The sequence below is a fragment of the Olea europaea genome, chromosome 4 (genome assembly GCF_002742605.1).
Source record: "Olea europaea var. sylvestris chromosome 4, O_europaea_v1, whole genome shotgun sequence".
Classification (NCBI taxonomy): domain Eukaryota; kingdom Viridiplantae; phylum Streptophyta; class Magnoliopsida; order Lamiales; family Oleaceae; genus Olea; species Olea europaea.
This window is the reverse complement of record NC_036240.1, coordinates 14,323,278-14,340,117: the sequence shown is the minus strand read 5'-3', so window position 1 is coordinate 14,340,117 and position 16,840 is coordinate 14,323,278. Positions and strand designations below refer to the sequence as shown.

At 34.6% G+C, this 16,840-nt stretch overlaps 2 protein-coding genes across 8 annotated transcripts; both read left to right on the top strand.

The window, feature by feature from the left end:
* The first annotated feature begins 6,486 nt into the window (after nt 1–6,486).
* LOC111393718 (MLO-like protein 1) lies at nt 6,487–12,559 on the top strand. 4 transcript variants are annotated; one of them, XM_023019394.1, is made up of 14 exons: nt 6,487–6,759; nt 6,911–6,968; nt 7,156–7,382; nt 9,212–9,328; nt 9,410–9,470; nt 9,771–9,865; nt 10,046–10,120; nt 10,432–10,520; nt 10,652–10,701; nt 10,816–10,856; nt 11,411–11,620; nt 11,703–11,770; nt 11,970–12,030; nt 12,117–12,559. In XM_023019394.1, the coding sequence occupies exons 1-14, from the start codon at nt 6,631–6,633 to the stop codon at nt 12,318–12,320; spliced, it is 1,485 nt and encodes a 494-aa protein (XP_022875162.1). In that variant the 5' UTR covers nt 6,487–6,630; the 3' UTR covers nt 12,321–12,559. The 4 variants fall into 4 exon arrangements, with proteins under 4 accessions (XP_022875162.1, XP_022875163.1, XP_022875164.1 ...); XM_023019395.1 differs by having other exon boundaries at nt 6,487–6,808; XM_023019396.1 differs by lacking the exon at nt 10,046–10,120 and having other exon boundaries at nt 6,537–6,759.
* A 573-nt stretch (nt 12,560–13,132) lies between these two features.
* On the top strand, nt 13,133–16,834 carry LOC111393717 (adenine DNA glycosylase). Of its 4 annotated transcripts, none has more exons than XR_002702486.1 (8): nt 13,133–13,614; nt 13,709–13,768; nt 14,474–14,593; nt 14,672–14,769; nt 15,293–15,822; nt 15,972–16,078; nt 16,329–16,582; nt 16,700–16,834. XR_002702486.1 is itself a non-coding variant. In XM_023019393.1 (7 exons), the coding sequence occupies exons 1-7, from the start codon at nt 13,144–13,146 to the stop codon at nt 16,431–16,433; spliced, it is 1,491 nt and encodes a 496-aa protein (XP_022875161.1). In that variant the 5' UTR covers nt 13,133–13,143; the 3' UTR covers nt 16,434–16,663. The 4 variants fall into 4 exon arrangements, 2 of the variants coding, with proteins under 2 accessions (XP_022875161.1, XP_022875160.1); XR_002702487.1 differs by having other exon boundaries at nt 16,678–16,834; XM_023019393.1 differs by lacking the exon at nt 16,700–16,834 and having other exon boundaries at nt 16,329–16,663.
* The last annotated feature ends 6 nt before the right edge of the window (nt 16,835–16,840 follow it).

Here is a 16,840-nt window from a genome sequence, read left to right as displayed (position 1 = left end):
TTAAGAACTGAACTTGTACTCAGGCAAAGCATTTCAATGTAAAACACTCATGCTTCCACTCAACTGAAATTAAGCTTCCCAAATTCACATCGCACATGCTAAACACTTAATTTCAGAATGTGGTAGAAGAAGATTGAATTTTGAAACCTACATTCATTTTCGAGCTAACTTGTTTCCGTACCTTAGCATTTGCACTTTAGCTTATTGATACAGATTCCTATAGTCTTTTACCCATTTTTGCAGCTTATCCTGCAGATACAAGCACACATGATGGGTGACAATGAATACATAAAGTTCTAGTCGAGTCACATAAAAAAAATTTCACACTTCAAGCATTTATTCTCTTGATCAAAAAAATATTTCTATCACCCAAACATAATGTGTGTAGCCAATTCTACCATTAAAGCACTAATGCAAATAGGTGGCAATAAACATATACCTAAGTAATCCAGCGATCTTCAAAAAAAAAAAAAAAAAAAAAGATCCCCACAAGATAAACTCTTTTTGTATATCTGAAATAAATTTCTTTATGCAAAGACAGAGATTTACTAATCACAACTTACATTTTTTTTTCTTTTTTCTCTCCAAGAAAAATAAATAAATAAACAAAGGCCTAAAGTGAGTCAAAAACTCAATATTTATTAACCATTTAAACAAAAATAAAATGTCAACAAACCAATTTTTAAGGAAAACAGACTACCTATTTGGATAATCTTCCTACCACAAGATTATGAACTGTGTTTGCATGTGTGTGGTGTGTGTGTGTGTGTGTGTACGAGAGAGAGAGAGAGAGACCAAATGCGAATGATGTACTAAAAATTAACAACATTTATGAATGATTGACTAAATTTATCAAACTAAACACTCAATATATCACCATGAGCTTCAATGGCCCCAAAATTAGTCTTCTCCGCTGCCAATTCCACTAGCAACATTTGCTCTTGTTTTCTCATCACATCAAAGACCTTCAAAAACATAGAATACTGAAATATGTGTGAATGCAATAATGATTTAATCCCATAGTCCAATTGGGTTAAGGTTAAATTGCTAACTCATTATTTAAGAAAATCATAGATTTAAATAAGGATGTGTGTTCCTCTTTAAAAAAATTAGCTTTTACATCAAATGTTTAAAAAAAGAAAACACACCTAGGACTTTCTACAATTTAATAAACATAGACTCTCCACTAGTAGCACTATCTTGTCCAAAAGGACAAAGCCTAGAGGCAGCTTCTAGGATTCCCCCGTTCTTATTGTAGGACATAGTCCCAAAATGTGAAAAACTAAAAACATTAATCAATGCAGGACATCTTTTCAACATGATTTATCTAGATATACCTACAAAAACTTCCTTTCCTGTAAAAATTGCTCATAGCTAATGTAAAAAGAATAAAAGAATCTAATAATTGGCTTTTACATATAAAATAAAAAGTTTTATATGAAGTTCAAAAAAAAAAAAAAATTCCAATTACAGAAACTAAGAAAAATTTATAACATTATAAACAAACCAATAAAGTTATAACCTTTAATATCTACAAGAGAAAAATGATAATCTTGTGGTCAATAAATTCATGAAATTAATGCATAGCCTAAGAAATGCACATCCTATCTTGATAAAAAATTAAAGGGAAAATTGCAGCCGAGGTACCAAATCTTTCGTTTATTAGCAGACTTTGTCCAAACCTTTAGTTTGTGCCACCCACAGTCTCAAACCTTTCAAAAATATGCACCGGAGGTTCAAATGGGTGGAAACCGTCCGTTTGACCGTTAGTTGACTAGAAAAGTCAAAATTTGACCAATTTTGACTAAATTGGAAAGGATAAAATGGTAACTTGATAATTACCATATTAAATACATTGAAAAAAAATCAAAAAATAAAAAATCTAAGAAAAAAAGAGAAAATTGAAAAAAAAAATTAAAAACCAAACGAAAACCGGTCATCTTCCTAACACCACCCCACTCCACCCCACCCCACCCTGAAATCAAACTGACGGGCAGTAGAAACGAGTCTGCCACCGGCACACCATCCCCACACCAAAGCAGCTCGTCTTCTCCAGTATTACATCCATCGAAAATTGCCACAACCGTCGCCACAGCACTCCCGCTTACCACTGTCACCTTCCATCCGCAGCAGCGAAAATCAAACCAACAAAACTCATCCCTACGGCAAATGAAAACCAAAAATCGAATCACCTAGTCACCAACACACCGTCACACCTGCAAATCACCCACCATCATTGTCGCAATAACATCTACTCCAAATAACATAAACCCAAATCTAGAAATGACCACCTATACAACATTTCTTCCCTAAACACTGTCTCTATTATCGGTAAAGAACTTAGTTCGAACTCTTTTTTTTGGATAAGGTAACTGAGTTCGAACTCAGTTCACAGAAGCTTGACTTCTATTGCATAAAAAGCTTGACTTCCGTGTTTGACGATTTGAGACTTAAGTTTGGGATTGGATGAAGTTTTGATAGCTGTTTCAAAATTTACTTTTCAACTAGGGTTGGGTGTCTCCAGATTTGTAGTGTCCAGATTTGATAGCTAATTTTTCCGACGACGGTGTGGGTGGGCTAGGTGAATCGGTGATGGTGGCCATGGGGTATTCTGGTTTTGGGTTTTGAGTAAGGGGGTGGGGCAGGGATGAAGATGAACAGTATTCCCTTTCTTTTCTTTTCTTTGATTTTTATTTATTTTGTTTTTACTTTTCTATTGTTATTATTAATTATTTTAATTATTAATATTAAGGAAAAATATAAATTACCACTTTACCCTTTTTTCAAATTGGTCAAATTTTGACGATCAAACGGACGGTTTCCATCCATTTGAACATCCGGTACATATTTTTGAAAGGTTTGAGACTGTGGGTGGCACAAACTAAAGGTTTGGCCAAAGTCTGCTAATAAACGAAAGGTTTGGTACTTCGACTGCAATTTTCTCAAAATTAAAGCTGGATAGAATTTAAAAGAAAAAAGAAAATATAAAAGACTGGGAAAAAATAATTGGAATAACGCACAGTCATAGAACATTTAATCCATATACAATTTGTTTAAGGTAATAAAATCCTTAATAAATATTCAGGACAATAAATGAAAATTAGACCATGAATATAAATAACAACAATTTCAGGAACCAATAACGAGAGTTAAGTTTCAAAAAAGGGGAAAAATATTTTTACACGCTTAATATATGCATGTAATGGATAAAGAAAAAACATATCGATTACTGCTTCCATGAAGGGCAACACGCCAATGCCATGACGGATTCAAGTTTTTTGTTAGAAGAGATGGTGTGTGGAATTCGATTCAACGCTCCTTCCTCCTCCCCATCAGGATTTGATTTTCAGAAATCGATATGAAATAAATATTAACTGATAGCACCCCTTTGTGAAATTAGATGTAAATAAAAGATGAGAGATAATGAAATGGAGCTCCGATTATTTTCCAAAGGAGAGAGAAAGATGATAGGTTGAAGGCAAATGAAAGGGGAAGACTGAAGAAAAAATAAAATTTGTGATTTTTCTAGTCAACAAAGGAGGCTATAAACAGTAAATATTCAGTAAAATAAGTGATAGACTTTGGATTCAAGCGTGAAAGCAATTAGCAATGCCATATTTTGTATCAAGACCATTGAACCCTCGAGTTGGAGATGGTAAAATAGTGTTAGATTTGGAGGGTAAAGTAGGAATGGTGTAGGATGAATACGGGTAAAATGAAAATACAAAATACTTCACAAATGAATAGTAACTTGCACATTCCCTCTTTTAATAGTAGAGGGATACAATCAAATCGGAGTTTTGATTGGTTTTAAAGGAAATAGTTCATAGAATTCTTATAAGCTTTTACTTGGCAGATTCTCATTCATCCTTGATCAAAAACACAAAAAAGGACACCATACAGGTGCTATCAACACAACATCTATAAGGTGCCTATGAACAATTCCCCTGTACAAGGGAGTTATTCATCAAATCCAGTCACAACTCAGAAGCCAGCTTAAAGCCTTAAACTTTTAACCCTTTTCATTTTATTTTATTGTTTGTTTGTGAAAATAATTATTGAAATTTGAAAAAGTTGCCTATGTCAAGATATGATGGATCCTACCCTGTTTCCTGTTTAAAGTCAACTTAACTTTTTGGGTCTAAAAGTCATTCTTTTTCAATTTTTAAGCCACAGTCTAAATTCCAAAAGGTTTTACTGTTTTAGGAAGTGAAAGCTTGACTTCTATTTTATTATTTAGAAATTTGTTATTTGTCCACGGGTTAGATGCTCGTATACACATCCTTCACAAGAGGGGATCCGCACCCAATAAAAAAAATAAAAATGCAGCTCCCCTCTTGTGAAGGGATTGTAAACGCCCGTGCCGTGTACATATACCACGGTCCTATCATTTAAGGTGAATTTCACTTTTAATATAATGAAATAAATATAGCTCTAATTTGGAAGAAATTATAATTCAGATTTTAATCTAAATTAAAATCGATAATTAATTTTAATTATATATATTTTATGAGATCCACAACTTTTTAACCACACATTTTATTAAATTTTTTTTATATCAAAATTTACTAAAAATTTGATTTTAATCACAATCAAACAATGACAAAGTTCTTACGGAGGTTTCGCTTGGCAACCAGTTTATAAATGATTTATAAATAAAATTAAAGTTAAATATCAATTTTGATCACACAAACATAATTAATATTTACTTATTATTTATACATTTCGTTGGACCCACTATTATTTCTCTTTTATAAATTATTTTATAAGATTGCCAAATGGAAGATAGTAAAAATTCACGTGATGTTGAACTTTCCGATAACTTCAATTGCCGCACTATTAAATTCCACGATGACTCATCTTTAACGGACGTTTGAAATAGTTTTGAACGTCTTCAAACTTTTCACCATCCAATAAAAAGTATCTAAATTGGTTAAGTCAAATTGAAAATTACGTATAAATGCAATTTTATCCTCAAACATCAATGGGCCAACCCGTGATATTCGGCACCGGTTTTTGTTTGATTATTGGTGTGGTTCATTTCGTGCCAAAAGCTTGACAAGATCAATGAGATGACTCACTGGGCAGCGTTTGGCATAACAAAAAACGATTATTATTATTAAAAAAAAAAAAGAGTCGAAAATAAAAACGGAAATATATTTTCTCAAATTAAAATTAAAACTCGTTAAAAAGTCTCAAAACTAAAATTTTAATTGTATATTTTTTCTTTTAATTATAAATATAACTTCCGGTTTGATATTTGACTATTAATCATTTATCCTTTACGATCAATGTTTGATCATTTTTTAAACATTGATAGATAATAGAATTCCACAACGTAATTGAGTCAATTGAAGAATTTGCTTTTAACCATTCAATTTATTAAGGAAATCCTTTATAAATTGTATAATACTGTGAAGTGACACGTAAAATAGAATTATTGTCCATATTTCTCTACAAAACCAATTCAAATCATACTCATATGAGGCTAAAACTCGTGCATGCATATAAATACGTAGCTCAATCATATGTCACATAGTCTATTAACGACTTTCGAGATATTACCATCGTGAATTCAATCAGCCATCTGCGTTTTTTTCATCATTATTGAAAAATTCGAAGCAAAACTAACAAATTTTAAAAATATTACAATTTATTTTGCATCCATCATACCAAACACACCTGAATTATTGTGATTTAAACGGTTATATTAATGAAACCTCAAATGAAAAATCACAAGCCTTTGTAAATTTGAGGGTTAAATCACTAATGATCACCTCAATTTTATATTTAGTGTCATCATGGTCACTTAATTTGATTTTGTTTCACCATGACCATCAAACTTTATATTTAGTATCACTATAAATCCAATTTGATTTTATTTTATCATAACTATCATATTTCATATAATGTTTCGTGACAACCACCAAATTTTATATAATATTTTACCATGATTATTCAACTTTTTTCACTATTTTTTATTAAATTTCAAAGAGGTAAAATGGTAATTTTGAATTATATATACACACACACTTTTTTTTTTTCAAATAAAAAGAACTTATTTAAAAAAATATTATAATGTAAAGATACTATTTACCTTTTTTAAAATTAGTGAAAAAGATGAAGAAAAGTTAGGTATCCATGGTGAAACGCCATATAAAGTTGGATGGTCATAAAGTTGTTGTCGAAGAGTGATTAACGCTTCAAATTTGTTCTCATACACCTACAAGTGTGTTTGAACTCCTTTAATTTTTCAAAATGTAGTATGAAATAGTAGATTGATGAAGAGTGTTTGGTTAAAAAAAGGAAAAGTTTTTAATTTATGTATAATATTAATTTAACAAAAATGTGTAGTTAAAAATGAATATTGTAAAAAAAATAATGTTATAGAACGTAAGTGACAAACATGAGCTCCAGGATTCGCATTTCTAATCCAAACAAAAGCTAGTTACTGCTGTCATTTTCCCCGTTAAATTGTCTTTTTCTTGTTCCTGTGTGCCATTTCACCTGTCACCACGACCACTGGACGATACTGCTCCGAGTTCATGAATAAAGAAAGATAATTTGATTGTTTAAAGGAAGACTTCACATTTGCAAGGTGGGTTTGTGATTCTTAAAGAATTTGAAAGAATGAGTGGGGGTGGAGAGGAGGAAGGGACGACGTTAGAGTTCACTCCAACTTGGGTGGTGTCCGCCGTATGTACCGTCATCGTCGGCATCTCCCTCGCTGCCGAGCGCCTCCTCCACTATGCCGGCAAGGTTGTTGAGCATTTCTGTCTCTCGCACACACACGGGCAAACCAAACACTGTGCGAGTTGAATTTTTTTTTTTTTAATGTTTTGATTTTTGTTTTACTTTTCATGTTGTAGTTTGGCTAATAGTATTCACAATTTACTGAAATTTTTTGTAGTATTTGAAAAAGAAGAACCAGAAGTCCCTCTACGAAGCTTTACTGAAAGTCAAAGAAGGTTCTTTTTATCTTTCACTTTATCTTAGAAAGTGTACGAGCGGGCGGAAATCTGTGATCTTAAATGTAAATTTTGAAATGGGTTTATATAAAATGTTATTTGCGCTTTCTTTTTCCAATACGATGATTGATAGATTAATTGCAACTATGAGTCTATGAACCGGTGAATGATTTTTGTGTGAATGTAGAGTTGATGCTGTTGGGGTTTATATCACTGATGATGACCGTGTTTCAAGGCCGTCTAGTCAAGATCTGCGTGCCTGATGACATAATGAAACATCTTCTCCCGTGCTCGCTGCCTTCGGAATCATCTTCTAATGGAGAAGGATCCTCTCCAACGAGTCCAGAGGCAAGTGCGCATCATCGGCGATTGCTAGCCGAAGCATCAGCTGGCGTAGGTTACTGCATTGCAAAGGTAATCATATGAACATTTATTTCGATTTTCCAGTGGAAGAATTCAGTTTTGCGTTTCATGATAATCTTTGAAGAGATTCTTTACCTTTTAAAAGTTAAATTTAAATTATGTAAACGATCTATCTATTAGTGTTGAAACCATGTGTCTATGTGTTATAGTATATGTACACATCAACTTCTTTGATTGGAAAGATATATTCTGAGCTAGAAGTATCGTATGAACATTTATTCCATTTTTCTGGGGGCCCTGTGGAAGAATTCAAGTTCGTCCCCGTTTCATGATATCTGTGGATAGAGATACTTTTCCTTTTCAATTTGCATAAATATTATGCACACTTATATCTATTTGTTACTGTTGAGAGCATCTATCTATAGTTATGGGTCCATATCAAGTTCTTTGATAGGAAAAATATCCAAACTACTTGAAGGTTAAATTTATTTTGATCAGTTACTTTTTGGATGTTCGATTTTCACTTTCTTCTTCATTGAAAAATGAGCTACTCTGAGCCAGTCATATGCAGTGTCTATCTTTTTGGAACTAGAAGGCTTATTCTGTTACTGTGGTTACTTGGGAATCTTGGATTGGCATGAGAAGTCAATAAGCTGTCGCATGGATCCTTTTGAAACTATAAAGCTTATTCTGTTACTATGGTTACCTGGGAATCTTGGATTGGCACAAGAAGTCAATAAGTTGTTTCTTGGATCTGGTTTATATCTGTGCATAGTTCACGCATCTTAGCCATTCTAGGATGGCTAGAAGCAATATGGTTACAGGGATTTACTATTACTGTATTTGAAGGAAAAAAGTTGGCTAGCACAGGGAATTTTTTTCCCAAAGGCTTGAATTACGTTTTCAAGAGCATGTTTGGCTAAGCTTAGAAATCTTGTAAATAAATATAAAGTATGTATTGAATTACTTATCACCAAAAAAAAAACAAAATTCAAAAGCTTAAGAAGCAGTTGATTTTGACCAATTCCCGATGCATGGGACGAAATGCTGATTGAAGCCCCCGAATGGGAACCTATCGAACGGGAATTAGTAGTAGTGCTGCTTGCTATAAATATCTTTTGGAGGAAAGCGGACGTCAGAAATTCTTTTGAATTCTGAAAATTCTTCGATTGATGGATAAGAACAAAAAAGTGGGAAAACGATTTCAAAAGATGCTTTCGAAGTGAAAGTGAATTATATCAGATGAACGTTACCCTTCAAAAGAAATGGCGTAATTTGCCTACCTATATTCATAGCATGACGAACATGGGGATTAAAGATTCACGAAGGATGATATTGAAATCTTACTAGAAAAAGAAAGACGAAAAAAAAAGTGCAATTTTGCAGTGAAAGTTCAAGTCGAAGATCAAAGTGAAAGTTGCGGATCTCTTCGCCCCCCTCTCCCCACTCAGTCACATGCAACCAGGCTTTCAACTCGGCCAACTCTCCCTTCTGTGCTACCTGACCCTTTCTACACCTAGAGCCACTCTCCCTAGCGGTCTTGCATTTGAGACGCGTCACTTCTCTCACCCCCTTGCTCTTCCCTTTTGGAGGTAAACATGTTCTAAATGGTGGTACTGGCAACAAAATATGAAGTCATTCTATGGGCAAGTGTAGGAACTTTGCAGAAATCAACACACTCCCAACAATTTATAGCCCGTCAAACATTCTCAACCTAGCGTCACATGGTGTAATTTTTCCTTTTCTGTTCACTTGTTAATCATTTTTGGCCTACTCCATTAATTTGTGATACGATGGTCACAGGATGTGTATGTTCTTTGCATGCTAATACTTGGGAATTAACATAAATGTTGAATAGTTTTCATTTTCTTTGTCTACAGCACAAGGTCCCACTGTTATCTCTTGAAGCATTACATCATCTACACATCTTTATCTTTGTCCTTGCGATTGTGCACGTGACATTTTCTGTTCTCACTGTTGTATTTGGAGGGGCCCAGGTGAGGTTTAAGTTGCTTATCCTTAGCACACGACAGTTTATCCTTTCCATCTTCTCCATGTAATTTTCAATTTTAACGTAGATTCGTCAATGGAAGCGTTGGGAGGACTCTATTGCTAAAGTTAATTATGATACTCAACAAGGTACGAATTCACCACTTTTGAAACTTCAGACTAAGATTTTTTGTCATTTTTAAAATTTTTTTTTTGGCCTGAAGTATCTTGTCTGTAGTATGTCGCTTCTCATAAGAGCGATGATGTACATTAGAAGGAGGTTATCTAAACCCGTACTTAAATTAATACTAGATCTAGCTTCTATCATACAATCTTTCATGATCGTTTTATTTTATGATTTGATGACTGTATAAAGAGGATCTGCTGGTAGCATTATACATTAATTTTCTTCCAGTGCATGTCATAATTACATATATGATGGATGTGCAGTTCTTATGCCAAGGGTTACCGATGTTCAGCAACATGATTTCATCAAGAAGAGATTTTTGGGCATGGGTAGACATTCAGCCCTGTTGAGTTGGGTGGTAGGTTTAAATCTGTCCTTTATTGGAATATACATTGCATTTTCCTTTCATACCCAATATCAGTAATTAGAACAAAATGCAAGTTGATGCGATACACATATGTAGAATCATCAACTCATTTGTTGATCATTTTCCTTTTCCCGAGTTCAGTGGCTGATCACTCTTCAATAACTTTTTCAGCATTCTTTTTTAAAGCAATTTTATGGATCTGTCACCAAGTTAGACTATGTAGCACTCCGTTTGGGTTTCATTATGGTAAGTGCTTAATGTATTTGTCATGTTTTTCCCAACGTCTATAAGTATATAAGTAAATTTTAAAATAAACAATTTTTTATTGGTCAAAATTGGAAATGAGTAACTTTTTTTTTTTTTTATTTAAAATGTATAAAGAAGTAACTTATCCAATCTTGTTTGGAAACTGAAATTTACTTGGAAGTAACTTTTACTTACCTTTAAGCTAAGCAAAACATGATGTTTATCTGCGAGCTTGAATTCACTTTATTATTCTTCTGCATTTTTCTATATAAGTGATATACGACAAATGTCGAACTTGTCCCTTGCCACAGACACATTGCAGAGGAAGCCCAAAGTTTAATTTTCACAGGTACATGATACGTGCTCTAGAAGATGACTTTAAAAAGGTCGTTGGGATCAGGTAAGTGATAATTTAGGAGAATCAGTAGTTTTTTACTCTCGAAATCCTCAAGTTCATATCTTTCTCATCCGTAGAACAATACTAACTGCTTCTGCTTAAAATGGGTTAATATCTGCTTTTATCAATTGCAGTTGGTACTTGTGGGCATTTGTCGTCATCTTCTTGTTGTTGAATATCAACGGTACGACCTCTCCATTCTGGCAATGTTTCCCAGTAATTTTATTTCTGCTCTGGCGGTGCAACGTAGTAGCGAACTATGCCCGACTGAATTTTTCTATTTATATTTTTGGTGCAGGTTGGCATACATATTTTTGGATCGCATTCTTTCCTTTTTTTGTGAGTATCCGCCAAACTTTTGCCTGATTAATCTCTCTGCCCTTCTTACTGTGCATTTTTTTTTTAAAGTCACGATGAAAATGATACCCCACTTACATTAATCTTCCGTTAATGATGAATTAAAAAAGTTATTTGTATAATTGCAAGAGGTCCAATTTTTTCGTACTTGGATAGTGTACAGTTAGTTCATGTTCTGGACCCATATAACTTTATAGTAGCTTGAGAATTGATTATTTGGCTTAAAATATTTGTTCTTTTCATTAATTAAAAAGGTTGAACTCCAACCTTAAGGGTCCCCCACTGTCTCGGCCCCAGAGCTTTGTGAGGGAGGTAAATCGCGGGATGTGCTCCAGCAGGTCAGGGAACAAGAGCTGCCTGTACACCTTGCCTGTTCTTTTCATTAATTAAATGTATACAAGGTTGAATATAGCAGTTGTAATGACCCAAGCTGTACTCTTATGCATTGTCTGCTTTGTGTGATTTTGCACCGTCTGTCTTACACCGAACAGATAATTTGCGCCTGTAATTCATATGTTCAATAATTTAATTTTCAGCTTCTACTTGCTGTTGGCACCAAGTTGGAGCATGTGATTATCCAGTTAGCCCACGAGGTTGCTGAGAAACATGTGGCCATTGAGGGCGAATTGGTTGTGCAACCTTCGGACAATCATTTTTGGTTCCATCGACCCCACGTCGTTCTTTTCTTGATTCACTTCATTCTCTTCCAAAATGCTTTCGAAATAGCATTCTTCTTCTGGATATGGGTAACTGAATTCATGAAATTGTCTTTGTAAATGAAATAACCTTTTTCCCATCAATTAAAACCTATTTTTATGTCACCTACAGGCTCAATATGGTTTCGACTCTTGCATTATGGGACATGTTCGATATATTGTTCCTCGACTTATCATTGGGTAAATCTACTGTAACCTCTATCTCTTTAACAGCTTTTGAGAAGAATGTCATTGCTCTTGATTTCATAAATACTGTTTTGAGCATATAAGGTAACTGGTTAAGCTTAGAAACAAAGAGAAAACGTAATCCTAATCTCACTTTCAAGAAAAAATGTAACTTATTTTGAAAGCAATAGTGTGACTCTTCCGTGTCATTCAGTGTATTTATTCAGGTAGTTTGCAGCTACAGCACGTTACCACTCTATGCTCTCGTTACACAGGTAATCGTTCTTCGTTTCCTTGGATATTTCGTTTTACTCAATAAATTTTACATGGAAATGTGTCGTTCTTGGTCCGGGAAATGTAGATGGGAACGCATTTCAAGAAATCTATATTTGACGAGCACGTGCAAGTTGGCCTTGTTGGTTGGGCGCAGAAGGTGAAGAAGAAGAGAGGGTTGAATGCGGCTGCACTTGGTGGCTCTGCTGCTCAAGGTGATCCGTCTCAAGGTAGTTCTACTTCAGTAATACAGATAGGCCAATTGGGGCATAACGAGACTACGACCCTTTGAGGCTCCACCTGCTAATAACTCATGAGGAAGAAACTATTGCACACGAGGTTTGGTTTGTAAAACGATATTCTTAAGGAGGTTGTGGATGTTGCCATATTTTGTACGAGACAAGACAACTGAGAAAATTTGCTTCGATGTCTTCTATTTATTAATCATGTCTAGTTTTGTTCAGTTCAGCAAATCGAACATGTTTGCAGGTTTTTGTTGTCATATAAAAATGATTTGGAAATTGTAGTTTAGAGTTTAGTATTAATATTTTTTTAAATAATTAAATATTATCAAATTTGTATTTAATATAATCCAATGATTTAAAATCGAGTTGCCCATTGACCTGAATAAGGAAAAGGGTCAAAGGGTTGAATCAAAATCCAAATAATTCGATAATTTTGCCTACCTACTGATGATTCTAGAAGCAAAAGGAAGTTCAGTCGATATTTGTTAAAGTGGCGTGGAGTTGAAATTAGGGGGTCATCATTTGTATCCATCTATTTACAATTGAAATGTGACATGTGTCTATGGTAAATATCATATCCACGATCAAGTCAACTTTGACTTGTTTTGACATAAATAAAATAAAATAAAATTATGTAGAGTATTTTATTATTATTTAAATTTCTAGTAATAGTTCGAAAAGTCATGTCTAATGCTTTGTTTTTCACCATTCTAATTCATTATTTTTTTTACAATATTCATTTTTAACTAAATATTATTTATTAAAATAATATTACACGTAAATCAAAATATTTTTTCTTTTTTAATCACATATTTCAACATCAATTATTATTATATAATACAAACACCCCCCTAAATTATTTTTACGAGCATGATTGCCCATTCGAACTTCAAAACTTCTTATTTAGCGGGAAAAGGACACTCTCCGCCCAATCTCCCATCAATGCGCCGTAGTTCGCCGCCGCCGACTACCGTATCCACGAAAGAAGAAGCCACCGAGAGCCCTACAATGAAAAGCTGTAGACAAGCGAAATCAAAGGCAGAACCCAACACATTAGGCGATATGGAGGACATTAATTTCAGCAAAAAGGAAATTCCAGAAATTAGGGCTTCTTTACTAAAATGGTACGATGAAAATAAAAGAGACCTTCCTTGGAGAAGAATAAGCAAAAATGGTGATAATGATGGTGTTAGTGTTGAAGAGAGAGAAAGGATGGCGTACGCGGTTTGGGTGTCTGAAGTGATGCTTCAGCAAACGAGGGTTCAGACTGTCATTGATTATTACAATCGGTGGATGGAAAAATGGCCTACTATTCATCACCTCGCGAAGGCTGATATTGAGGTTTGAAATTTTATATCTTTTTGTAGATACTGAATATTTTTAATCATCTTATTTGATTGTTCGGGAGTTTCTGATGGCTATGTGATACGAGCAGGAGGTCAATGAGTTGTGGGCAGGCTTGGGTTATTATAGACGGGCTCGATTTTTGCTCGAGGTATGCTTGCTTTCTTTCTTTTTCTCTCCCTCACGGTCGTTGTACTTGTTATGTCTTTTGGTGTGCTGTTCTTGGATTTATGCTACCTGAATTGTGGTCGATATATTGATTTATTCATACAGGACGTAAATAATTTGAGATGATGTTCAAAGTAAATAATCTTTCTCTCAATTTTGTTTCATAATTCAAACACCTTTGACTTTGTGAGAAAAAATGAGCTTGCTGTAATTGGATAATGGTGCATCTTTTAAATGGTATATGGTATATACGATTAAAAAATGTATCTTAATTTTCATTCCTAGAAGTTACTGAAGACTTCCAGTAACTAATGCCCATTGGATCACATATTACATTTCTGCAATACCTGTAATTGCAACTGTTTTTTCATTAAGAATCCGGCTGCTGCTACCATGAGTAACTATGTGTTTTCCACTCTTCCCCTTTTCTTATATTCAAGAACTCTTCAGACATTAGTTTCTTTGGGTATGTTGTGCAGGTATCTCTTTCCAAAACTCTTCGGTATTAACAAGGTTTTTCAAATGCCCTATGGATGAAATTCTAATTTCTTTTTCTTGTGGGGGGGGGGGGGGGATGCAATGGAATTTTGCTTCTTTGATTAAAGGGACTTCAGATAATTCGTTATTGAAGATAGTTTTACCGAGATAGATTTGTTTGTAGCCTTAATGATTTCTATTATGCTATTAGGGAGCCAAAATGATTGTTGAAGACAAAACTGAGTTCCCAAAAACAGTCTCTTCTCTTCGGAAGGTCAAAGGAATTGGAGATTACACTGCTGGCGCAATCGCATCTATTGCATTTAATGAGGTTGGTAGTTTAGGCAGTGTTTTGTCTAAATCACAATCAGCTTATGTTACTACAAAAAATTAAATGCCTGCTATTTAGACAGTGCCGGTGGTTGATGGAAATGTAATCAGAGTGATTGCCAGGCTAAAGGCTTTGTCTTCAAATCCAAAGGACTCAAAAACAGTCAAGAATTTTTGGTAAAACTTTCATATACTATTAACATCTTATTGTTTTACATCAATTGATTAGTCGAGAAATAGGATGCCACAAGGATTTCTCAAGCATGCAGCAACCATCTCCATTAAAAAATAAGCACCAAAGTTTTTGAATGTAAAGGATGTTTTACTGTACTCTTTCTTCAAAATTTGTCCAATTAACAATACTTAATAAACTATTGCTCCACAAGATATTGTAACGTAGACAATTTCCTTAAGTAAATCACTAGATCTCATAAATAGTTTCCACCTTTAGTTTATAGTGGAAAAGGAAAACTACACTTGCAAAACCTATATTTTTGGTTTTTAGAAGGCCATTTTCTGGCATTGTTTTGCTCTATTATTTTTAGCATAAACAGTATAGCATACTTGATCTGGGTCTGTGCAATGAGAATTTTATAGGATTCCTCTCATTTTTGGCATGGATATTTCTCCACCGAAAAAATTGTGTTTAAATTTGCCATTTACGTCTTTCCTTATCATGCTTTACATTTCTACTTCATAGGAAACTAGCTGGCCGATTACTTGATCCTTCTAGGCCTGGTGATTTTAATCAGGCTCTCATGGAGCTTGGTGCAACAGTATGCACCCCTTCGGGCCCCAGCTGCGCCACATGCCCAATATCACATCAATGTCATGCACTATTGCTGTCTACTAAGGACAAATCAGTTCAAGTAACAGACTACCCAATGAAGGTTGTCAAGGCCAAACAACGCCGTGATTTTTCTGCTGTCAGTGTTGTTGAGATTGTGGAGGGGGATGTATCTCAATCTGACAGTAGGTTTCTTCTCATAAAAAGGCCAGATAAGGGGTTGCTTGCCGGACTCTGGGAATTCCCATCTGTTCTATTGGAGGGAGAAACTGACTTGGCCTCACGGAGAGAGAGAATTGATAATTTTTTGAAACAGTCGTTGGGTTTGGACATTAGAAAGTCCTGTAAGATAGTTTTAAGGGAAGAAGTGGGAGAATATGTCCATGTCTTCAGTCACATTCGTCTCAAGATGTGCATAGAATTATTGATTTTGAATCTTAAAGGTCTGTTTACTGGTTGCTCTTCCTCCTCCCTCATTTTTCTCCCTAATCTAACTCAAACATGAAAAAGGAGCACGAAAACTGACAAATATTTCTTGTGGACGAGTTTTTTTCCTAAATTGAAATGCATTTGGTTTCTGTTTGGCTTTAAGGAGGGAAAAAGTTTATGCAAAGAATGCAAGAGAGTGCAACATTAACTTGGAAGTACGTTGATGGCGAGGCCCTTTCAAGTTTGGGATTGACATCTGGTGTAAGGAAGGTAAAGTTGCTGCTTTGTAGAATCGCTACTTTCTTGATCTTCGTGCTCGTAGATGTTCCTTCAAAGAGTCTACATCTAAAAATTACGCTGCATTGTTTTGGAAAAATCAACTTGGGCTTTTGATAAAAAAGTGTGTCCATTTACCAGCCAAACATCTTGCTACTTTCTACATCGCGAAAAATTTCGAAAAGTTTTTGGCTTTTCACATTTTTGCTGTGCCATCGTTTTGCATCTACGCTTTGTGATGCAGGTTTGCACTATGGTCGAGAAATTCAAGCAGAATAGATCCAATTCTGTCCCTGCAAAAAGAAGAAAGAGACAAAAAGAAAAAACTGCAAATGAAATGGAATGCTAGGTCGTGATATTTGTCAATGGATTAAATTTGCAGATCAATGCTTTATATTCAGGACTGCATCATTTTTAGGCTAAACTCTAGACTATATGCATCGGCATGCAGTCCACCTTGTTCTCTTCAGCACTTCCATTTATATTTTTGTCATCAAGGTAAGTGTTACTGTTATCTTACAGTTCATATGCAAGATTGTGAGTTTTCTGCTAATATAATAACAATTAGCAGTTTCCATTTGTTTGATGGATAGGCTTGCTGTCGCATCTTTGCAGGATATCTTAAATTCCTACAGTACCGTTTTCAACTTCCACTTTTAGGGGAACTAATTTAGAACCCATTTCATTCAGTGAAAAGTTAGTGGGATAACAACAGCAACGAGGATGTAGAAATGCAAAATGCTGCATTTTATTTTA